Here is a 27,252-nt window from a genome sequence, read left to right as displayed (position 1 = left end):
CCAAGGCCTTTTAGGAACTGCTTGATGAGATCAGCGATCAAGAAAAATATCGACAAAATTACTGAAATCCGTGAGTTCAAGGAGACATATATTTCAACTCTGCAGCACTCAAAACCTTTGACATGTTCACCTCAACGTAGAACAGATCGCATTATTATCATATAAAAATTAACGGGGAGATGTTACACGTCATAATGTCGGATCTCGTGAAATTGAATCAACTGATTAAAAGCACTCATGGCTTAAACATTTATCAGTTATGACTGGTGTGAAAAAGTGTGTGAGGTTGATGATGATCAATTGAATGGCCACATCTAACTTTTACGGGACATTGGTACGCTAAACATCGTCTCAGTCGTACCTACAAATCAAAATTTGGCACAAAATTCGGAAGTGAAACATGATAAGACTGATTAGATATCCCTATTTTTTTAGATGTGCAATAATGCTTAAGTGTAGCGTCACATCAGTTATGTTTTCTACGGACGGATATTAATCACAAGAATAAAAAGCTATCTTTAACAAAAGATAGACGTCCTGGTTTCGTGTTGAACGCAATTCGTTAGTTGGTTAAAATAAACCCGAGTCTTTTTCTACTTTGGAGAATTATTAGCCATTTATGTCGAAATGTTATATATAATGTATTACCTACGGCGATGACCTCATGCATCATCATAACAATGGAATAGACAAAAATAGTATCCATAATGATGTAATGATCTGTCTTGAAAAGAAAAAGTAGAACATTGAAAGATGTTGTTTGTAGTGTTGATGAATATTTATTGACTCGCAAAGTTTCCTTTTAATTAATACTATTCTGGGACGTTTATACGGTAAATAAATCACCGTGGTCCAAATCTCAATTTGGTACAGGTGTTTGGAAATCAATCATTTGAAAAGACTGGATGGAAATACTTATTTCTCCCTACATGGTGCATGCTTGTCTTATTTCTCCCTACCTGGTACATGCTTGTCTATTTATTATGCCTAAAAGACAAGCATATCATTTCTGATTGCTATAGAATGACAAAATTAACAACGTAATGAAGGCTTCAAATGCTCTTATTTATAAATGATTAAGGCTACGGTCTTGTGCTGAATTTGATTCATTGCAGTGTTTTAACAAATCTCAGACCGATTCTATTTTAGAAAACTAGGAACTATTAATATAAAAGGTTCTATTTTACCTGTTGATACGGCAAAGCACACCAGTATTAAAATTTTGAAGGATATAACCGTTTCCCGAGAGCATATTGTTTTCAGGTACTTTGCCTGTATCTGAGAAGTCTTCCTCTAGTGATAGTGTTTGTATACAGAGAGGAGAGTGAGGCTTTGATCATGTTCTTCTCCATTATGTCAATTTGATATAGGAGCTGGCCTCATGACATTTGTGGCTTCATTGTCTATTGTAGATATTTGGGTATGAAAAATCATCAATTGGCGAGACATTATGATGTATTCAATGCACTGACACCTGAGAGATATGAATTCCGTTCGCTGAATCACTGACTTGTTTACTGCTTGTGTATTTGCCAGAGCTATATGAGAAATATATCTTCGTAATAATGGCAACTAGGAAATTATTCATTTAGCTGATAGATATATTGCTCACACATGTACTGAGGTGACGATTGCTCTTAGTATGGTTAGTATTGATCCATTAAAGATTGTTTCATGTTAGTGTTCATCAGGACACTACTAATGTGGCTGATTCATGTATGTGACAGTCCTTTAATGTGATCACTCTGCTCCTAGCAATGATTAATGAAGAGATATTGATCAAATTGATGACCTTTCTTTACTAGTCATTCCCTCTATGCTCCTCATGGTAACAAATGACAATCACGCGTTGACGAGCAGGAACAAAATTATGAGATCTTCTATTTTAGAGAAACGGACGCCATTCAAATACCGGCATGTTATTTTGTGAAACATCCGCAGGAATGAAGTAAACAAAAGCACATACCATGTGGATATAAGCACTTGTTTAATGATATCCACTAGAGAACTAATACATTCTACCATGAAGATGAGATTGTATACACTCTATACATGTTAAACAGCAAACATACATAATGAAACCTCTATACTTAATATCGAAAGGTCAACAATCACCAAAACTAATTCATTTCCAATTCCATGAAGAGATTACTGCATTAATAAAATTGTAAATTCAAAATAAATCCCAACTCACGGAAAGTGCATAAAATATTTCGGCCCTTGCCACAACAATTATACTTTGTCATTACAGAGTCATATTATAAGACATAATCCGTTAATATCGCATAATTTGTTGAACGAGATTTGTCTGGTTAAGATAAGTTTGATGCGCCCATCGAAGACAACATCGTGTGCAATGATACATGGAAGGTTTCCTTGGGAACGCAACACATGTTCTATCACATGGTAAGCATTTCATTGAAAAGTTTGCAATAAAAATCTAATTGTGAGGGAAGTGTTTGACTCCAGTGACAATCTGTAAACTAAGAGGACTTTGTTAGGATATTCGGGACATGCATATAAAAATTGAAAATATATACAAAAAAAGGCCATAAATAAGGCCTCAAAATTCTAAACTGGAGACAAAAATCGAAAACTATGGTCAGATAATATTTAAGATTAATATCGCACTTACTCCTCTTATTCCGTCGGCTTCCTGAAACATTAGGAAGCGTGACGTTCGTGAGGTTTGGCTTTCAGTGTTATACAAATATAGACACAAACACATGAAAATACAAGTATCATAATCTGTACTAGAATATAAACAGGCGCCAAGCCTATCGTGAAAGACACATTATATGACGATGACCATGGAATTTTCGATTTGTTCAAGGATAAGTGTTAATCGACTATTATGATAAATATATTGGTTTCATGGAATATACGTCGAGGACAACAAGCAAATAGACGTTGGTAACGGAGAAGGATTTAAGCATGTCTCTAATTTTAAATTAAATGTAATTCAGTAGAGATTAAACTATAGTATTTAATTATACAATTTCTTAATATGTTATGATAATTATTTTAGTTATCAAAATCGAAACGAATACCTAAACTGAATGGAACTTAAAATTCCAAGAACCATTACCCCTCAATGTAAGACCACCTTATGATATCAGTTGATTCATGAAACGCATCATTTCCTCCTGTTCATGACGACACATGACAGATGTGAGGTATAGGCAACTGCATTGCGTTATCTATAATCTTTTTATCACGAAAAATAAAAATTGATGTCACTCACGCTCTCATGTTGACAATACAGTACCTATGCTTCAGTCAGAGCAAACGTAGTACCCGGTCGTATTTTGAGAATTGATAAACGTGTTAAAGTAAATCAGTTAGTTCCTTGAAGCCTAACTCTAATGTTCAAAACTCTTGGATCAGACCCAGACAGTGTTTCAAGTAAAGCACATTTTAGCAGGAAAATCATCGAGAATGTACCTATAATTACTTACATTTGATATAGTATTGAATATTACATAACACATACAGATCAAAATTCGTCAACAAATTTCATACATTTGCAAATACAAGCTAGAAATGAGAGGCCAACCAATGTCCAAAGTGCAGGACAAAACGTTGTATGGTATCCTAATAAGACGAATAAAGTATCTTGCTCAGTGAGTTGTTCGCGATGCGTTTTTCTAATATAAGTAATATTTTAGCGTTTTAAAACGTATCATTGCTTACGCATCTGTATTACAAGTTTCATGTTTGCTGCTTTATTGGGATCGACATCAAAATAAACTATTTGTAGTCGTCTTCGTGGTAAAGTAAGTCATTTAATTTTTGAAGTCTTACGAATGTTCAAACCTATTGCAACAGACCAAGACAGTTATTTCAAGTTGACCACATTTTAGCAGAAAAATCATAGAGAATGTTTCGTATAGTTTCATACATTTCATACAGTATGGAACTTTTCATAGCACTTACAAATAAAACATCGTCAAGACATTTCATACATGTATAAATGGGGATCGATATTGGACACAAACATCTTTTTGTTAAAAACTAGAAGAAAAAAAAGACGTCAAAATAAATTCCAAAGTCCAGGATGAAACGTTAACGATATTAAGGTATTTATTAATATTAATCTCGTACTTACTTTTCTTCTGCAGTATATTTCTTCCTGAAAGAAAAGAAAGTATGCGTGACGTTTGCGTCGCTTGGGATTTAAATGTTATAAAAATATAGATACAAAAATATTAAGAACACCGATATTATAATCTGCACGAGTACCAACATGGCCTAAGACTATTGTGAAAGACCCATTTCATGCCACATATCTTTGTGGTTTGTCAGTCTCAATCATAAACGTTAATCGGCTCTTGTGATGATTATCTAAGTTTCATAAAATATATGACGAGGAAAACAAGCAAAGAAACGTACACGAAATGAGGTCATTCAAGGAGAGGTCAGCGTGTATATCATTAAAATTTAATGCAAATCAAACTCTATTATTAAATTTTAAAAATGCTTCATATGCCTTTATTTGTTAGCAAACTCAAAACTAGTATTTAAGCCAAAATGAAATCTACAATTTCTAGCTGTCACTACCCTGCACAAGGATTCTTACTTAACGTATCCATTTATTGATGGAACGCATCCTTATTTGCTGTTGATGAAGACACGTGACAGACGTGATGTCGCGTGAACTATATTCCGTTAACTGTACAAGTCGTGTTGTCGTAGGGAGGAATCCAACAATCTTCTTCAATTCGACAACAAAGCAGCTGTACTTCTAAATAAATTTGTTCTTAATGATGATCATATAGTTCTGTTAAAAATCAGCGATCTCTTTATTCTTTGTACAAAGTCAGCTTTCTCTCTTCTGCCAAAAATTGAAATGTATCTAATATAATGGACAAGCTAACCAATATGAACACTTTTGAAGAATAACGAGAGTTACATGACCTCTATGTACTGAATGAAATATCCTGACAAATTCTGTTTTAGGTAACCTTGATTTGTACGGACAATTTAGTGATGAATCCGTATTCAACTGACGATGAATCTAACGGAATTGTCACAAATCCGAGAGAGTACATCCTGTTTTAAAGATGTCATGAATACAGACTACAACTGTGTGTATCTGTGTGTTTGGGGATCTTTAGCGAAACTTTAACAATTTTAGTTTCATCACTTCGATGTCAGCAGTGTGGCAATTTATAGTGATGTATGACACTAGGGTATTATAATACAGACATGTAGTATGATGTTCTCACAAGACACTCTATCCTGACACCAGGTCTACCAGATTTAACAGGAACGTTGTAAAGTTGAGCACCAAGCGAGCCAACTGCCAGAGCCATTTTTGTAAATCTTTGGTATGATAAGGCCGGCGTCCGAACCCACATCCGAGACAGACGATCTAAACACTTTCAAAGCCAGAGCGGTCCAGACTAAATTTCGTATCGTATTTGTTTTCCTATTTAGCATTAGAGCATTTCTTGACAAAGAACCAGATTGTGTTTACTATATCAATTACTTTGGATTTAATTGAAAGTTAAATGAATAATATTAGGCGGGAAAGACATAACATGTGTTAGATTATTTTGGGCATATTGTCAAGTGGTTTTTCACAACAAAGCACGCGAATACAATGAACTCTTAGAATTCGATTTAAGTTCGGGCATTCAGATATAATTACTGATTACAGAACACATTCTTTCGGAATAAGCCTAACATTACAATTACCTGATCGACTCACACTCTTTGTGTAGCTTCCATATCAAAACTTGTTAATATTTCAGGGGCACTTGTCTAAGACTGTTCGATATAGATCTGCAACTGGCTGACTTATAATATTTCTTTAATGGTTTATTCGGACCTTTGGAATCCACTAATTACATCCTGGGTCTAGCTAACTCAGAATTAATAATGGTTATTTGTTTTGGTACATTTCAACGGAACGGTTTTGATACATGCGCTTATTTAGGTATCATTTTTTGTGTATCTAAACTATGTCAATGACTGAGAGTAGACTTTGTATCTACATGAATTGTCTACTGCTTTCAAGATATGTATTAACATTTCAGTTCACTGCCTAACCTGGTTTACGTGTCTATAGTCGTCATGTAGTTTGTTAACAAGTTGGTAGAATGTTCCATTATAATATTGGGAATTCCAGAACAATCTAGTGCTTCTGATCTCTTTCAAGGTTTGGATTAAAGTACTAATTTGGAATGAAGAGAACTAATTGAAACAAATTCTTGAATATATTATTCTTATACGAGAGGACATTCAATACTACTGGATTTCAATTAATAGTTTTAATTTTATACTGTGAAAGAACATTTAGGACTACTTAGAACTGGATTAACAATATCGTAAGTGTCGTTTACATTTTAATTTTCTATTTTAGGGAAATAAATAGTCTGTTGACTTTTTCTTCAATTGTTTAGTCTCAGTTCCTGTATGTTACTTATTCTGAGATCTACGGTGGTAACACAACTTACGGAATGTGTCCGTAGTCCTAACTTGTTTAAATGAGTTAAATATATATATATATATATATATATATATATATATATATATATATATATATATATATATATATATATATATATATATATATATAATATTTAATACATTCTTTGAAATTAAACTTGATATGTTTCGGAATCTAAGTAAATAGACAAGTTGATTGAGCATGAGTGATATTATGACCTTTCTGATGCAATGATTCATTAACAAAACACGAGATAACGAATAGTTGGATTCGATATTAATCAAGAAATGGCAATAAAGATCCTAGTGTTGTGAATATGATGAGTAGGGCTGTCCGGTTTTGAGAAGAAATGAAAGGAATTCAAGTTACGAATTATATGGAATTTGACTAAAGTCTCAGCTTCAGAAGGAAAAATAATAATGCATATTCAGGAAGGGGAAAAGGACTAGGAAATGTATGTGAAAAGAGAGAAGAGAAATCATCAATATACATTGAGCTAGAGGAATAGTAGAATCAAAGGCAAATGCAGAGAGAGAGAGAGAGAGAGAGAGAGAGAAGAGGGAAATATGAAGGATACAGAGAAACAGAAACGAGGAGTCCAATAGTAAAGGCAGAGAGAAAAGTAACAAATAAAATTCGAAACCAATTCAAAGAGAATAAGTGAAACTAGAAATCCATTGACGGAGTGAGGAAAGAGGAATATAAAATAAATTATTTAACGAAACTGGCATATGCAGCACGCACCCTCCCCTACCTTGAACCTCAGTTTAGATTTTGTCATTACCAGAGATATTAGCTGAATATTGCTTTACTAGAAAAAAAATTAGTTGATAAATAATTTCCTCTATTTGAAAGTATTGATGAATATATAAGACGATTAAGAGAGTTTTTGACATTGGTATTCCAAATAAACCTATTGGCAATTATCTTGAAGCCGACATTGTCAGAATAACACACTACTAATGATGATGTGGTTACAAACAGTATCATAACGAGTTAGTACTTGGTATCTGTGTCATAGCGACTTAGGCTTAGGAATTGCTGAAAAGAAATTGGAGAAAAAAACACATGCGAGACTCGAGTGGATAAATGGTGCTCAGCTCTCAGTTAACAAAGTTAATAATGACTACGTTAACCTCCTATTACTTGAATAAATCAAGGTTAAATATTCTTCTCAGACACTGGTACTTTAAACAACATATCAGGCTCATGAAATCACTTACAAATCTCCATTTGGCACAATGTCTGGAAGTGAAACATGATAAGACTGATTCGATATCCATATTTTTTTCCGACGGGCAATTATGCTTAAACGTAGGGTCACTTCAGTTCTGTCTGCGACGGGACGGATATTAAGCACAAGAATAAAGAGAGAGCTTCTACAAAATATGACATTACATAGACATCAAGGTTTTGGGTTGAACACAATTCATTAGTTGTTTCAAACGAACCTGAGTCTTCTTCGTTTTTGGAGAATTATGAACCATTCATGTCGAAAAGTTCTCTATCACTTATTACATAATGTGATAACCTCACAAAGCCTCATAACAATTGAACAGATCAACAATATTATGCATAATGATTCCATGATCTGTCTTGATAAGAAAAAATTGAAAAGTGGAAATTCTTGTTTGCAGAGTTGATGAATATTGTTTGACTCGCATAGTGTCTTTTTAATTAATACTATTCTAAGACGTTTATACGGTAGAAAATCATCTTGGTAGAAATCTCAATTTGATACAGGTGTTTGGAAATCAAACATTTGAAAAGACTGTACGGAAATAAATATTTCTCCCTACCTGCACTGATGGTTAGAAGACAAGCATGTCATTTCCCGCTTGATATAGGATGACAAAATAAACAACGTAATTAAGACTAAAAATGCTCTTACTGATGAAAGGTAAGGCCACCGTCTTATGCTGAATGCAATTCATTACTGTGCTCAAACAAATCCCAGATCGATTCTATTTCAGAAAATTAAAAACCATTCATGTCGAAGGTTATATTAAAATATTAAAAACTAGAACCGTTTCCCCAAATCATTTTGTTATCAGGTCCTTTGTATTTGTCTGCGAAGTCTTGTTTTAGTGATGATGTTCACATTCAGAGAGGAGAGTGAGACTGTGGTAATATTCCTCTCCAGTATGTCAGTTTCGCATAGGAGTTGGTCTAAGTGAGTGTGTCTGACGGAGAAGTGACTTCTTTGTCTATTGGAGATATTCGGGTATTAAAAGGCATCAATTAGGTGGAATTTAGGTTGTGGTCAATCCACTGGTAACTGAGAGATAGGAATTATGTTCAAAATAAAATCACTGATTTGTTTACTGCTTTTGCATTTGCTAGAGCTATATGAAAAATATATCTTCATAAGTGTGGCAATGAGGAAATAGTTCCTTTACCTGACACATGAATTCCTCAGTCTTTTCAGGAGGTGACGTTTGCTGCTAGTATTGATCCGTTAAAGACCCTTTCGTGTAAGTGTTCATCAGGACAATATTATTTTAGCTAATTAATGTATTTGTCAGTCATTTAATGCGGTCACTCTGCTCCTAACAATGGTTCATCAATAAATATTGTTCAAATTGATGACCTTTGGTACTAGTCATTCTCTATATGCTCCTCATGGTAACAAATGACAATCACGCGTTGACAAGCAGGAACAAAAACATGAGATCTTTAATTTTAGCGAAATAAAATCCATTGAAGTACTGCCGTATTATTTTGTAAACAAAGTACATCAATGATGTAAACTAAAGCACATATCTTGTGAATATAAGCACTTTTGTCCTGATATCCCATAGCAAGCAAATAAATTATCCCATACAATTGAGATTGTATACACTCTATACCTGTTAAACACCAAACATACATAATGAATCCTCTATGCATAAATGTTTGACAAAAGAGAATTCACTATTTCTAGTGAAATACTTTACTGAACCAAGGAAAAGTAATTTGAGTTCACCATGTAATGATGTGACTAAACCAGACAAACCATTCCGTGTGTCTACTGAATATCGAGATATCATCAAAACTTATTAATTTCCAATTCCATGAAGAGATGACTATATTAATAAAATTGTAAATTCAAAATATAACGCTATTTTTGTCCATTAGGAACATCCTGTTACATTCCACTTACGGAAAGTGCAAAAGAATTTTCGGCACTTGCCACTCCAAATAGACTGTATCAATATAAAGTGAGTCATCTGGTATAAAACATACTTCATCTAAATTGCAGCGATTAAGGAACGTGATCGTATCTGGTCAAGATAATTTTGATGCGCCCATTGATGACACAACCATCTACAATGATAACTGGAAGGTTTCGTTGGGAACGTAAAAGATTTTCCATCACATGGTAACCATTTCCTTGAAAATACGGATTAATGTTTGCAATACAGACCTATTTTTGAGGGAAGTGTTTGACTCCTCCACTGACAACATGTAAACTAAGAATGGTTTGATATTCAGGACATGCACATCTTAATTTTGTATATAAGGATTGAAAATATGTACATAAATGAGAAAGCCATCAAATATTCCAAAGTGGAGACGAACGAGAACTTTATCCAGATTTCTTAATGTGGTACTTACTTCTTTTATCATTTCGTCTGTTTCCTGAAACATAAGGATACATGAGGTTAGTGCGATTTGGCTTTCAATGTTATAGAAATATAGACAAAAACACATGAAAATACAAGTATTATATTCTGTAAAAGAATATAATCAGGCACCAGGATTATTGTGAGAGACATTATATGACACTGACCTTTGAGTTTTCGATTTGTTGAAGGATAAGTATTAATCGACTATTATGATGAATATATGGGTTTCATGGAATATACGTCGAGGACAACTAGCAAAGAGACGTAGGAGAAATAGAGTCACAGAGAAGGATTGAAGCATGTCTCTAATTTTAAATTAAAATTAATTTAATAGAGATCCAAATATATTATTTAATTTTAAAACTACTTACTATGCTATTATAATTGTTATGGTCATCAAAATCGAAATGAATACTTAAACTAAATGGAACTTAAAATTCCAAGTATCCATGACCTCTGAAAACAGACCACGTTATTATATCAGTTAATTCATGTAACACATAATATGTTGCTCTTGATGACAACACATGCCAGCTGTTCGAGGTATAGGAAACTACACTGCGTTCGCTATAATCAATTTGTCACGATTTAAAAATATTGCTGACTCTCTCGCTCTCATTTTGACAATAAAGTACGTATGCTTAAGTCGGAGCAAGCGTAGTACCGGTCGTACACATATTTTGAGAGTTAATATACGGTGATCTTTTGACTAATCCTTCTCTCTGTTTCGATCAAAATAGCAAAAGGCAATCACTCGTTGTCGACCTGAAACAGGATTGTAAGATCTCTTGTTTGTTTCAGAGGGCTATGAGTGAAGCGGAAGCCAGCCACATATATACCTGTTTGTTATTTTGTTCGAAGAACGGGGTCTTTGCGAGACACTGGAGACCACGCAATCTACCAACTGCTGACGAGTGATGAGTGAGCTATCAAATTGTCATTCCCAAGGCATATAAACGGGAAATACTTAGTAGAGCAAGTTGAACTCATATGGCTAGATGTACAGGAGCCAGTAAAACTTATCGCACGACATTTAATCATTTGTGTTGGACGAATATTAAAATCAATGTTTCTGAATGCTTTCACAGTTGTACGATTGTAGGAAATCCTTACAAGAAGAATGAAGAATCTTTCTGAGTGATTTCTTAGCTTTCCTTTTTTAATGTAAATGATATCCTTGCGTTTTAAAATGTGTCATTGTTTAATCATCTGTATCGCACGTTTCTTATTTGTCTGCTCCAAACACAATCTTTTAGTTTCCTACGTGTTATAGCAAATCTGTGTTCTTGAGGACTTCAAAACCCTTCGAACAGACCCAGCCAGTTTTTCAAGTAAAGCACATTTCAGCAGGAAAAATCATCGAAAATGTTTCGTATAATTACATCCATTTCTTGTAGTATTGAAATTTTAATAGCACATACAAAGATTCGCCAAAACATTTTATACATTTTCAAATGGGGATTGAAATTGCACGCAAGCGTTAGTATAATCTAAATATAAGACGTCAAACAAATTCCAAAGTGCAGGAGAAAACTTTATCGATATTAAGGTATTAATTAATATTAATCTCGTACTTACATTTTTTCTCCTTTCTTCTTCGTCCTGAAAGAACCGGAAGTATGCGTGAAGTTTGCGTCGTTTTATCTTTTATAAAACTATAGACACAAATCATGAATAATCCGGTAACATAACCTGTACAATAGTATCAACATGGTCCAGGACTATTGTGAAAGACCCTTTTAATGACACATATCTTTCAGTCTTGCTTTTTTAAGGGATGAATGTTAATCAACAAGTTTGATGAATATCTGGGTTTCATGAAATATATGTCGAGGAGAACAATCAAAGAAACATGCACGAAATGAGTTCAAGTAGAAAGTGGTCAGCATGTTTATAAATTTTTATTAAATTATATTTAAGGTAAATCAACTCTATTATTTATTTTTAATAATTCATTATATGCTTTTATTATACGTGTTATCACACTCAAGACAGGTATTTAAAATAAAATTCAATCTGTAAGTTCTAGTATTAATTAACTCGCAAAGGAATTTTACCTACAGTCATTGGTTAATTGATTGAAGGCATCTGTCTCTACTGTTGTTGATGACACGTGACAGATGTGATATCGCGGGAACTACATTCCGTAACCTGTAATCTTCTTATCGTATCGTGAGAAAGAATCTCACTCTCATTTTGACAATAAGGTACATATATTTCTGTCTATACAAATGTGTTACTGACTGCCGATCACGTAATTTTTTGCACTCAATCTCCTTTTTGTTCGGCGCAAAGTCAGCTTTATACCTTCTGCCCATTTAAATCTGCAGCATTATTCAAAGTTTTGGCAAATAATGTGCGAGTTATTAAGAATCTGTATGGGCAAGCTTAAGGAAAAATGTCTGATTCCTGAATTCATATTTGATGAGAAATCTTGCAAAATTTCCTTTGAGACAAACTTGATTTATAATTTAAGTGTTATTGTTGAATCAGAGTTGAAATGATTCACTTATATTTGAGAGAATGCATCGTCTTTTCAAGAAAATGATGAATCCAGAGTAAGCTGCTGACCTTACTTCTTTCCTGACTTAGCTCTACAACATCAAATTGTTCTCTGCTGCAGCATATAAAACAGCTTTGATCTAAAGGACATGGAATAATAAGGGGCGAGAGAGGCTATAATTATACTGTTATCGTTAATTGGGCGAAGTCTCGAGTATTATTGAAGTGCCAAATTTGAGATGCAGCGTCATTTAAATTGTACCAACTGTGTATTTCTCTTTTCTATTTTCCTTCTGTTTCAGATTTAGTTTATACACTTTTCTCCTTTCTTCTTTCGCCTCTTCAAGTTGACACTTCATTTCTTCATGCTTTGTTTCCTTTCTTGTTGTGCTATTGCAACATATTCCTCTACTGCTTGGTTAAATATTTTGAAATCATTAATATCTTCCTTTAATCTGACTTACGGAGTATTACCATCAACGAGATATACATCTTTCACCCAAACAGCAGATTTTAGACTGTAAATATATTCGTGTTTTACATATTCATTTCTACTACCGTATCCAAACGCGTCAATATAAAGCATTCGGCATGGATCCTTGATAGCTGCAATACCTTCTGCAGTAAATAAATCTATTATATTAGTTTTACCTTTAGGTGATGGCGGTCGTTGAACTTCGGACCGTTCAGATATATAATCTCCTGAACAAGAGATCTTACCACTGAATTGTTAACACATTATTTGAGGTTCATATGTACAACAAAAATAGTTACTAGATAAAAACAATACATAATCTATTGATCACCATCTGCAAATGGCCTATTCGATACAGCTTGGCTTGCATGTAATGAAGAAATAAATTAAGATATTTTACACTACGTGACATTTCTTCTAGTCTGTAAGGAGATATACATCTTAAATATATCGCCTTTAGGTTAACAAACTTTTCTACATCTGCTTTTTTCCGAGGAACAGGCAACAAACAAAAGCACCATTTCCGTTGCAGCACCAATAATTAAACGTTCACAAGGCTTACATTTATCAGAAGGTGGGTAAAAATCATTTAATTTAGGGTGCTTAGGAACAAGTACAGAACTGGAGATTTGTTCTCTTCGCTCACACATGTATGACTATTGGCATAAAATAAACAGTCCTCTTTGCAATTATTTTAATTCTGAAAAACCAAACATTCTTCTACAACTTATATAATTATGAAATTATGTAAATTTGTTTGATTTCTATTATAATTTCTTAATCTGGTTATCATGTCTAACTCTTTATCATTTTTACCTTATGCATCGATTAACGTAAGTAGAAAATAATTTCACGTGCATCGTAAGAGGTTAACATTTGCACCTATTATTATAGCTATTGCTGTTGCGATTAACAAATTCTGATAATGCCTTTTATATGTAATTATAATGTAAATGTTTCGCTGTTCTCATCAACCGTTTCCATTGCAAACAATCACATATTGCTCTATTCAAAATAATATGCTAATTCCGTTTAAACTTGTTAATATTGTAAATACTTTCAACTTTAATGTCTCTTCGATTTTGTAAAATGAAATAATATTCCTCCCATCCGCACACTGTATAAAGTATAATTCAATGTCACATTGTAAATCAGTGTTTATAAATCTGTTTTGTATGGTAATGACATGACTAATATTATCGTCAGATATTGTTGTGCGGCTTATATTCATTTTTTAAGGCGCTATAGTAGCAGATAATAAACCAAATAAACATATTTTACGTGATTTAACAGCTTTTGCTCAAGTCTTGAATACGGGAGCAATCAAAGAATTACTTTTCTTCTCCTATCTATTACAGCAGTGAATATAATATTTTACCTAATCATAAAGTAATATAACCCGGAATACATTTTATATAACCTTTTTTAATTTTACGATTTCTTTGATATTCTGTCTCATTTTAGAACATATTGTAGAGTCCTTACTTCAGTTTGAAATGTCTCTTTGCCACTTCTCTATTTCTAACTTAATAATATCAATTATTTTACTTTATTATATATTGTCTACTTCAGCTTATATGTTATGGACACTAAACCTGATTGTTTCTTTTCACGATATGTTTACTAAACATCTTCAAAAGTTACTAGTGTTTCATCCATATCATTTTATTCTTTTTTAGTATTTTAACCCTCGTATCTAGCTTATCCATGCAGCCTTGTACCATTAATATCTATTTTGTTTTATTTTCATCGTTTGATTCGAGCTTATTTCAGTTTGGAAGAGTTGATAAAGTCTTGTTATTTAAGACCGTATTATGGATAAGATTATGAATTTAGTAATAGTCCAATAAGATTATCCTATAAATCTACCACCTTTTGGACTGCTTCGGTGGCCTAATTGGTTAGAGCGACCGCCTCAGATGCGGGGAGGGGGGGGGGTTAAATCAGGCCTAGTCATACCAAGCAATGGTACTAACTAATGGAACTATTCAAGATACGAAAGTTTTAGTCATGATGTAAAAATCTGATATTTTCTAGTTTTCGACCTTAATACTACCATCTGGTATCTGAATAGTATCTCTTTGGAATTACTTATAATGGATACAAGTCACTTAGGATATATTTTATTAGAGTAAAAGTTGTTCATGCAATTTCTTAAGGCATATATTTCAAGATCACATAATTCATCTAAAATTGTTTTCCTCGTTCCAACTATTATATAATATTTGTATCATATCAGAAATTATGATAAATAAGAAAAGTATACACTATAATAAAACTAATAATATGTCATCTCTTTTATCAGTTGTTTCGGCATGAGACCTTCCACGTTTTGGTTCATTCAATAAGATTAAAATATTGTTAAAAGGTCTTGTTCCCTTTGATGTCTCCAATATCAATATAGAAATGTTTCTTCTTTCTGTAATTCTTTGTCGGATCTCTCAGTCCTAATCTCATTTCCCTTATGTGAAACGGTCTGTTTACTTCATTATTTTGGAGTTAAAGATTGCTTTTTATAGTGGTATATTTCATCTCAATGTATCTGTGAAACCCGGTTAATTATTAAATCAAATTTATATGCGCGATACCATTACTGCTAATCGCATAACTAATTGCATCTACGATTGCATTAACTGCTGCTTTTTCTACTAGAGTCTTTTTCTTCAAACAACTAGCTAGCGGTGAATATGGGAGCATCACTGAACTCAAAGGCATAAACCACTCTCTATTTTACCATGTATTTTATAACTTTCCATTCTACTTAGCTCATCATCAGTTATATCGATCTATGTTTTCCAATATGTCGCTAGCTCATTAATAAGTAATGTCTTTTAGATATATCCAATCATGATGAAGAGGATTATTTAATCAAGTTGCATATTTTGTTGAATTATTTAAATCTATGGATTAGGATATTGATCATCTGGTAGTAGTACGACAACATTTTCAGTACTTGAAATTAGATGTGACATCTGAGATGTAAATCTGTCAGTGAATATTCTCATATTGATTTCCTATGCATGTAACTCAGTAATTGGTTATGCCAAAGCTTCAACTCACAATGTGTTCTACAATTTTTAAGAGTTTCGTCTTTAACACATTTTAAAATCTGTGCATTATAAATATCAAATGAGTTTGCATACAAATGATTATTTTCATTGTGGTATATCATTATCTTTTTCCAATTTTTTTATCCCTTTATCAGCTAGTATATATTACAGGGTTAATGGACAACGGTAAGTCACACTGCTTGTTTGATTTTAAATTTACATTTATTTGTAATTATTATCTTTGGAATTCTTTTATTTTTATGAGGAATTTAAATTTAAATAAGAGCTGGAAATAAATAAATTGGAACCTTTCTGATGTATTATTAACCGAGAAGATAACTTATTTAATTTGACATCCAATAACTTTCCCAGTCTCAAGAGATAAACAAGTTCGCTAGTCCTCATATATTGACAAAAATGGACTTAGGTGTCGGATTCTTCATATACTTGTTTTCACTGCTGTTACATATGGCACAGTCAATTTCATCTTTCCATACCAGAATATAAACCACTGTAATATGCCGCACACATGATCGAATTATATACCTATAAATTGACAGTTTAGAAGAGCACATCCAGAATGTAAACCATGACCTGCGAAAACGCATTTACAACATCATTGATGAAATTGGTAAAGCTCAACGAATCAAAGCAGAAAATGGCATAGTTTTTATTTTATCGTACATGTGTGCTATAAGAAGACTGAAAAGTATATGTGACATCAACATGACCTCTATCATGTCTTCACTGATTTCAGGAGGCTTTCGACAATGTATGGCATGTAGACTTTTAGGCCAACATGGGGATAAAAAAGGTCAACACAAAATATCAGGATCATAGAAAATCTGTATGAAAAGGCGACTAGTGCAACTCTCGTCAATGCCAACATATGCGATTGATACAGAACCACAGTCGGAGTCAGAACGGGGTGCTTTCCGTCACCAACATTCTTTAACATCTTCTGGAAAGTATCATGTCCAATGACCTTAGAGACCTTAAGGCTTATCAGGAGACAAACGTGAACTGAAAATCTTAGCGAAATATACACAAAGCATCTCTAAGATATGGGATGGAGATCAAAGTTGAAACAACCAAGCTAATGACAAACAACACGAGTGGTTTCCCAGAGGAAAAAAGAGTGTTTAGAAAGAAGCTGGGCACAGTGATACATTTCAAGGTGTAAAAAGATCAAAACATGTGCTTCTTTTGAGGATTGCGCAGAAAGCAACTGCACAGGCTAGTCTAAAGCCTATTTAGAAGAATCGTAAACTAAGTTGGCATGCCCATGGCTCAAGACTAATCTGGCCTATCAAAGACAATCATACACATTGCTATGTAATGGGGATTATTCAAAAGTACACTTATAGAAACTCTAATGACTATTCCACTCGAAATAAAAGTAACGGTACATGCTCTATCTATCAAGAGAAAACACATCGTGCTCCAGAATGTGCACACAGTCATATAAAAGGAATTAATTGGATATGAGTCACGATGTAAAGAGGTACTTAAACCTGTTGTTAATATCAGTAAACGGGTCAATGCTCTACAGAGTGTTTCAACATAAAAGAGAACAAGATAGGGAATATTATGATATAGTGTAGGGTGATGCAAACGATGTGTTGATGGTAAAGTGTTAGGGTATTAGTCACTGTGCACGAGGTTAGATAATATGTGTGATGTTTTGCTCACTATGCGTGGCGTGCTGATGATATACTGTTTGCGCGTGATATTAGATAAATGAGTACTGGACACTACCAACACCGCATTTCATGATATAGTGTGGGAAATTAGTCACAACATACTGCTAGTTTGGTCACTATACACGGAGTGTTGATCACATAATTTAAGTTCCTGAATAGTAGATGACTGAGTATTGGTTGCTACAAATTGGTATAGTAGGGGTTTTAGTCATTAGCCACAACGTGCAGGATACTAAGTGTAGGTAACCTTCACTACACACGCAGAGATAATAGTATATGATCGTGTGATTGATAGCAGACGACATAATTGGTTGCTAAGCACGACGTGTTGATGGTATAGTGTGGGGTGCTGGCTGTTAGATGACTTAGTTTTAGTCATTACACACGTCGTTTTGATGCTACAATGTACAGTATTAGTCAATGCACACGACGTGTTGGATACTACGTGTCGGTCATCCATCACTACATGCCGCTTGGACGACTGATCATTGGTCAGATTGAATAGCTTTCTGCATTAGCTTTTTTGAGGTCAGTGACAATCAAGTATTATAAACATGTTATCGGCTCGTTTTTAACAATTTACCTTCGATGTTCCGAAAGTGAAAATGACCAAGCCGAAATAGCAAATTCTGACATGTGAACAGTTGAAGGATGGTCAAGCTGCATATTCTATACCGAAAATACACAGATCGAGATATAAGATATACAAGGTCTTCCTAAAAAGGAAAGATAATAAGGGAAGAAAACATGGCGAAATTATTTTTCATTATAATTAAACCTCACGCAAAGTATGAAACTGCAGAGCGCCAACATTACCAGGTCACGGACTTGAGACATTGTTTTGTTGAATGTAGTCCTGTCCATTGACCTAGATTATATCCAAGACGGACACAATGTTGTGATAGAAATAGCTTACCCAGCGTTATCAAAATTTAAGTCAATCGCTTTGAAATTATAAGTGTGAGATGATGTAAATAAGCAAATATGAGGGCAGCAAAGTACTGACCTCAAACAAACAAAAAACGCAGCGTAATTTAAGCCATCCTCCGATGATCTTGATATCCTACAAAATATTTCAAAGATGCAGGCGGTCGCGTTTTGAACTCCGGCCAAGTCATACTAAAGCCTTATAAAATGGTACTAACAGCTGCCTCGCTATGAGCTCAGTATTAACAAGTTAGTGCTAGGACTTATCGATCTGGCGTCAGGATAATGTCACTGCGTTAGATTTGATGCTACCTGTCTGGGTCTTGATGCCCCAGTGCAAGACACCAATATAAATTGTCAGACTGCAGGCATCGTATAGATATGACTGAAAATGTGTTAAAGCTACGTTAAAAATCCAAATCACACTCACACACATTTCAAGGAAACGTCGATTCATCAACACAGAATAACAGTATTAGTGTGCACATACAACCGCCCATAGATCGTTGAACTTAGTCGCGCGCTCGACAGTAGTTTAAAAAAGAAATGATTGTCGTTTTAGTGACATGTATTAGAGATATGATTGTAGTATAGCGCAAATGTCTCTTTCATGTTATCCTTGGAGCGTTGATCGATTGGGATCTATTAATGAGGTTAGCGGTAGTATTCCAATAGTAATATTAGCTGACCAGTAGTCCAAGGAGTCTCTGAAGTGTGCAAAGAAGCTTGTACCGTATACGAATAATGATTTGAGTTATGTTCCTGCGATGATAGTTTGTGAGGATAGTGAAAATTGCTATGAGAACGTTGAGTGGGTGAGGCGTAGCTATAGTCATTAGCATCCCTTTGCAGCAGTACAATCAACAGTACTGCATAAAGAATAAGCTGACACGATTCAGCAATATCAGTTTTATTATTAGCTGAATAGGGTGTCTCGGATTCAGTTGGCATTTCGTGCAAAATTCATAAAATTGCAGTGTGTGTTCAAGAGTATATTTGGGAGGAGGAGTATGTACAAGCATGTGGCGAAATGTAAGACGGTATCATCGGAAAAGCATAGGCGAGGCATATGAAAAGATTATTCGGAGGTATTTTCATCGGATGAGACAATGCCATCAGCGATGCCATTGGAATCCGAGACTTGAATTGTTCAGGATAACCAAACCATTTGACAAGCGATTTGTTTTCCTTTTGGTGGAGACGACCTTTTCGACTCTAAAGAGGCTTTGTTTTGTTTTTGTTATTTTTGCTCGTAAAAAGAACACTGTATGGGCTCTCCCATGAATTCTTTAAGCGTCTAAGTGACCGGAGGAACTACCCATGCTTATTTGCTGAACACATCAATGATCGTCACTGATTAGTGAAATGATCGTTGTAAGCGCTCTGGGCTCTCATATCGACGACATCTGCCGACCGTATATAGTCTACTGTGAACGCGATGACTCTGTGTTGTGGAAAGATCTGTTTGGTAAAGATCGGACAGCTGAGTTTCCTGCAACTGGGACGTCCGAAAAAATAATCCATCGACGACGATTCCACTCATGCAAAAACAACTGTGACAACACAAAGCATCAAAGTAGTGCAATATCTGCGAAGAGTACCTCGGGCCGCATGATAAAATGCCGGAGATCATTTCCATGTGACCGGATGTTATCGAGGAGCTGATCATGCTGACTGTAATCTTCAATGATATAGACTTATTACTGGTGATCGCTCATAATCTACGAGGGTACGATGGACATTTTATCTCCGCAGCACTCAATCATCCGCGCATCAAATAGCTTATTGCTGGGGTTGAAACATAAATCAACTGTATCTCCAACAACTTTGAAAGGTACATGTCATTCTTGACTGGACTTTTTCGATTCATCGATAGCGATTTATTTACCTATGATCTCAGAGTCTCTGGAAGAACTCGCTGAAAACTGTCCTCAGTACTCACATGAGGAAAAGGAATTTGGAGCCAACGAGGATCACCTCAAACAAAAGGAATTTATCCCTACAAATACATTGATGCATGGTCACCATTCGACGAAACTTTGTTACCATCCAAGATGCCTTTTATACCCGCTTAAATCTCACAGGAATCACCGACGATGAATTCCAGTACGAAAACAAGATATGGAACGAGTTTGATTGTAAACCTCTCGGCGATTATCACGATGTCTATCTCAAACAGACGTACTCCTGCTTGCAGACGTGCTTGACAATTTCAGACACACGTACATGGAACTTTAGCAACTCGATCCACTCTAGCATTTCTCCTCGTCAGGACCATAGTGGGACGCTCTCCTCAAACAATCCAGAGTGACATTAGAAAGCTTTACCAATCCAGAAAAATAGCGTGTTCGGAAGAACCATGGAAAACAGTTGACACCGCAAGAAAATCGAAATCGTCAATAACCTACGATAACAGGATAAACTAGTCACCAATAATGTATTTGTGTGCATGGAAATCTTTGACGAAGACCTCGCAATCGGATCCAGGAAAAACAATCTCAAGCTGGACAAACACAACTACGTTGGTGCAGCCGTTTGCGACGTCTCCAAGATGCTCACGAGTTTCACTATGCCTTCATAAAAAACAAATACGTAGACATAGCCACTCTGTTCATAACTGACACCGTCTCCCTCGTGCATGAAATTCACGCCGATGATGTATCAACATATACATGATTATCCCACAAACATCCCATTCCACGTAGAATCAGAAGGGAAAACATTGCACGACAAAACATACCCTCGAATCAGGAAACAAAAGAACCAAAAACTACAACCCACATTGTAACAAACCATGACCATCCTAATAACACTCCAGATACAAACAAAACTGTCACCCCAAACATCCCCAAACCTAACACACACCCCAACACAGAATTAATACAGGAAGTAATGAACCTAACAAAAGGAACCCTAATGCAAGTTCTCAGTAGCATAATCAGAACCCTCAAAACCATTTTCACCATATTAGTTGATTGGACCACAAGACTAACAGATAAAGACAACGTCAAAAATGAATAGTACAAAAATAATAAAATCACCATCTGGCAATGGAACTGCAGAGGAATCTTTAAAAACCTATCAGAACTGCAGAATAAACTGAATAATACGGCCATAAAACCAGACGTAATCTGCCTACAGGAAACCCTCATAACACAAGAACACAAACGCCTGCCCAAACTACAAGGCTATACCCAGGGAATCTTTAAAAACAGACCCAGGGGGCAGAAAGGGGGTGGACTAGCAATTTTTTAATAGATACACTAATCTACTGTGAAGTAATAGAAGTACCCCCTAACCTAAATATCAATAATAGCATCGAAATAATGTCAGTAATGATAATTATAGGAACCACAAACATTCAAATAATAAATGCATACGACCCAGGGGGTACCTTCTGCCCTACCAACCTAATCTCACTAAAGGCAATCACTAATAAAAACAACAACAATCTAATGATCTGTGGCGACTTCAACGCACACAGTGAATTATGGGGAGGTAAAAAGAAAGATCAAAGAGGAAAAATTGTTGAAAAATGGATAACTGAGAACAATCTGGTCATCTTAAATGACAGGTCGAACACTAGATTAAACCCTGAGGATGGCACTCTCTCAGCCATAGACCTAACCATCACTACCCCAAAGTTGACTCAAATCACAAATTGGTGGGTGGATCAGGAAGATACGTTAGGAAGTGACCATTTTCCCATCACAATCAATATTCAAACAAAAACTCAACACATTCCTAACGCAACCCCACCTAAATGGAGGTACCAACAGGCAGACTGGGACCAATTCCAATTATTACAAGCTAGAGTAAATCCAGATAACTTAGAAAGTCCAAGTAGTGACATGTATTATGATAACATAACAGACACAATTATAGAAGCAGCTAACCGATGCATACCAAAGACAACTAATATCCAAAATAAAAACCCTGTACCATGGTGGACTAAACAGTGCACTATAGCACATAAAGACAAAAAAGGGCCTTAAATAAATATAAACGCATCAAAAATTCTATCTACTTCTAGCAATATAAAGATAAAGAAAAAGCACTAAAACAAACTATAAAAACTGCTAAAATTAATCTATGGCAAACCTTTTGCTCTAAATTGAGTCTAAAATCAAACTCAAAACAAATATGGGACAAGATAAAAGCCATAAATGGGAAAGCAACTACCTCAGCCCCAAAAATTAAAAATGCCATAACAAATAAAGATAAGGCAGACCTCCTAGCGAAGCATTTTTCGAACATGAGTAGCAACAATAATCACACCAGGAACTTTTAAGAACACAAAAAACTAATGGAGGGAAACCAACCTCAAATGTTTCAAGACCAAGGAACAAAAGAATCTCACCTAAATAGCGACATCACAGTACGTGAATGGAAGATAGCCCTACGATCCAAAAACGAAACATCCCCTGGTAAGGATCAGTTAGCTTCCATTATCTACAAAAAACTACCTATCAATATAACAATAGTCATAATCAAACCCTTTAACAAGATATGGGATAAAGGCCAACTACCCACCAAATGGAAACAGGCCTTAGTAATACCAATCCCCAAGCTAGGTAAAGATCCCAACAACATAAATTCGTACCGACCCATCTCCCTTACAAACAATATCTGCAAAATAATGGAGACAATAATCGCCAATAGGTTAAAACACCACCTAGAAACCAATAACCTACTCTCCATAAATCAATGTGGCTTTCGGAACAAACGGTCCACCACTGACCAACTTCTCAGATTGGAAACAGACATCAAACACGCTTTTAACGCACATAGGAAAACCGATCGCAACCTCATAGCGGTTTCTTTAGACCTAGAAAAAGCGTTCGACCTAGTATGGACCAATGGACTAATGGCCAAATTAAACCAATTTGGAATAACTGGACGCTTGTTCAACTGGATTGGCGATTTCTTCACAGGCCGGAAAATTACCACAAGAATAGGCAACACCCATTCGGAAGAATTTTCACTTGAAAATGGAACACCGCAAGGCAGTGTAATAAGTCCGTTACCATTTAACCTAATGGTAAACGACCTTGACCTCAATGTAGCCTCCACAAAAATAAATTTGTCACAATTTGCAGATGATAGTGGCATATGGAGGAATGGAAATCCTGCCAATAACACAGTAGTTAAAGAAATCCAGCAGAGCCTAGACAACATAGGGAGATGGGCGGACAAATGGGGTTTCAAAATATCTCATGAAAAAACTGTGGCAATCATATTCACCCCAAAACGAAATAACAACCTAGTCTATCCAAACTTCTATATACAAAATCAATTAATCAAATATGTAACCGTAGTAAAGTTCCTAGGAATGTTCTTTGACAACCACCTCACATGGAAACAGCACATTGAACAACTCACCCAGAATTGTAACAAAGATCTCAATTTGCTCAGGAACATCACAGGGACTGACTGGGGATCCAACCAGGAAACCCTCCTCGCGATATATAAAAGCCTAATTAGATCAAAACTGGATTACGGTTGCCAAGCATATAACTCGGCTAAGCAGCCTGTACTACAAAAACTGGACACTATCCAGAGAAAAGCCTTACTATTATGCACAGGAACACTCCCCTCAACATCATTAGAAGAACTACAAACACTAACAGGAGAACTACCCTTAAAATTACGTAGGCAAGAACTGCTCCTCCGATACTCCATTCGATTAGATACCCACCCAGACAACCATCCACCAAAATAGCTATAAATAAGTGTAAAGTTGTCTTCAAACCCAAAATCATACCTATCATACCAAGTGGCAAAGTAATCCTTGAACTAAGAGAAAAGATACCTCTGCTAAAAAAAACAGGTAACAAACAATATAGACCAGAACAAATCACCATGGTTACAAAAACCACCAAGGATTAACACTGAAGCTACAAAATTAGGCAATAAAGAAGGACAAGAAAACTTACTAAAACCTGTACTGGTAAACGAAATCAACCAAAAATACCCGGACTATGTTAAAATATATACCGATGGATCAAAAACAAACAACCCACCAAGAACAGCAGCAGCAATAGTCATTCCTGAATTCAATATACAAATGGGATCCAGATTACCTGACTATTGCGCCATTTACACCACTGAATTCTGGGCTATACTTGAATCACTACAATGGATCAAAGACAACCAAATACCTAAAGCAGTCATTATAAGCGATTCCCTAAGCGTTATCAAATCGATCCAGAATCACAATACACACTCTAGGGAACAATTCCTCGACAGAGCATGCCAATTAATCGACGATATCACCATAGCACATCAATTAGTCGAGCTCATGTGGATACGTCGCACATTGGAATCTCTGGCAACGAAACAGCAGACAAAGTTGCATAAACCAAACTAGGAGATCAAAACCCTATCAAGCTTAACTATAGCTCTACAGAAGTAATAAGCTTCGCACAAACATATATAGACCAAACATGGCACGATTTTTGGAACTCCTCCACAAAAGGTAAAAAGCACCATGAAACCCCCCCAAAAAAAGCGTAGATAGGAACATACATCTACCTAAGGGTACCTATTTAGAACAGAAAACCATAAACAGGATAATAACTGGAAAAACTAAACTAGCAAGCAGTTTTGGAAGGTTTATAGGACCCAAACCAGCAACCATTAACTGCTTTAACTGCCACACCACCGAAGATCTCCACCACGTATTCAATATATGCCCAAAATATCAACCCGCTCGGAAAATATTTATCAAAAACCAAAAAGAGATTGGATCACCACACACATACCTAGAGTTATGGACTCTAATAAAAATAAACAATCAGCATATAAAAATATAAATCAATTCATAGACTCAGCAGGACTTAGGAACAAAATATAATTACTATCCCCACAAAACCAAAAGACCCAGTAACTAGCTAAATAAATTTAGAAGCCACACATAAAAACCCATAACATATCATTCAGTTTTATAAAAGTATTAATAAATAATTCACTTACGAAGCACCTATAAAAAAAACTGTCCTAGATGTCCTTAACGAACCGAGTAATCAGCTAGGATTCCGGTCCTAGATGTCCTTAACGAACCGTGTAATCGGCTAGGACTCCTGTCTCTTGCTAAATAAAGTATAAATAACATTCAATCTCTAAGAACATCAATTAATAAATAACTTAAAGAGGTAATATAAAGAAAACTTATAAATAACATAACGTAGGAAACACACCCTAAACACCTCGACTAGTAATACCATAATAACCTTGAAAATCTCTCTTCATACATGATATCTACTAAGAACCTCTATACAGCATAGAACATCCCCCCTCCTTTTAGAACATTTTGAAGAAGAAAAAAAAAGGGAAAAAAATCGAGAAAAAAAAAACAAAAACAAAACAACAAAAAAATAATAAAAAAAAAATAAAAGAAACACCAGGCAAATGCAACAAGAAACCAGCGATGTAAAGCAAGCAGGACCGTTCCCGAGCTCTCCTTCCCACTAATGACAGCCAACCATTCAACTGTAGGGACCTTTATGGACCCACAGATTGAGGCCAAACTATCAGGGTTCCTTGAATCCATAAAAGCCTAGGAGAGGTGGCACCATCCCCTTCCCCAGGAACAACTAGCAGACTGCGGTGCAGTCAGAAAAATGTGGCACATGCACAATTGTGCGCACGCCACTATAATTAAATTCAACAACAACAAAAGCCCATTCCAAGGTGACGACAATAAAAAGTGCTAGGAAAGTTAAAAGATGTAACTCACGGCGTACCAATCACGGAGTTCATCGGACTTCACGCCAAAATGTACTGCATTACCTTTGACGATATTACCGTCTTCAAAAACGCCAAAGGAGTCAAAGCAACCTGCCATCCCATAAAATATCTTCAAGGCTCATTAACAAAAAAAGAATATACCCCTTTGATGATAAACGTTACTCCACCTATGACATTCACACACTCGCATACGGATACTACCGAGACAAAACTCCCTAATTATCACATCTCTGTAATACGCACACATCAAAACATCGCGTCAAGAGGCAACCCCAAGTGACCTAAACCCCAAGCAGCTAAAACAAAAGTGAGCTTAGAAAAGTGGTTCAAATAGTCTATTTCTCTTAAGTGGTTCAGAACTCCCACAACACAATATATAGATCAACGGGAGCTTTCTCATGCACTTTTTATCACATAGTAACAAAGTGGTCCAAAACCCCATTAACCTATACTACTTATGTCTCTATCCATATTATATTAACATTTTCTTTTATCAGTAACACTTGTTTTTTTCTTCACTCAGTAACCATTTTATTTACCTACGACAATTGGTATGTATGTATGTATGTATGTATGTATGTATGTATGCACATGCATGTATGCATGCATGTATGTATGTATGTGAGGCCACACTTTCATGTACGAAAGATGATGTGATTTGTGATTTTGATTTTTAACGTAGCTTTAACAATTTTTCAGTCATATCGCTACGATGTCTGCAGTGTGGCAGTTTATAGTGATGTCTAGCACTGGGGCATCATGCCGCAGACATGTAGCATGATGT

The 27,252-nt window shown here is 35.3% G+C and overlaps 1 protein-coding gene across 10 annotated transcripts in view; it reads right to left on the bottom strand.

Moving 5' to 3' along the window:
- LOC149784409 (uncharacterized) overlaps positions 1-27,252 on the bottom strand; it is a 176,243-nt gene that overhangs the window by 145,050 nt on the left and 3,941 nt on the right. For 8 of the 10 annotated variants that reach the window (XM_089932458.1, XM_089932459.1, XM_089932460.1 and 5 more), the window contains exons 2-4: positions 11,641-11,664; positions 10,052-10,075; positions 4,109-4,132 (exon numbers count right to left, since the gene is read on the bottom strand). In XM_089932458.1, the coding sequence (XP_089788584.1) occupies positions 4,109-4,132; positions 10,052-10,075; positions 11,641-11,664 (72 nt within the window). The remainder of the gene's footprint in view (positions 1-4,108; positions 4,133-10,051; positions 10,076-11,640; positions 11,665-27,252) is intronic. The other 2 variants (XM_089932466.1, XM_089932467.1) reach the window with 1 other exon arrangement.

This window comes from Sinohyriopsis cumingii, chromosome 14 (assembly GCF_028554795.1).
Source record: "Sinohyriopsis cumingii isolate HCF-2022 chromosome 14, ASM2855479v2, whole genome shotgun sequence".
Taxonomy (NCBI): Eukaryota; Metazoa; Mollusca; class Bivalvia; order Unionida; family Unionidae; genus Sinohyriopsis; species Sinohyriopsis cumingii.
This window is presented reverse-complemented; position numbering and strand designations above follow the sequence as displayed.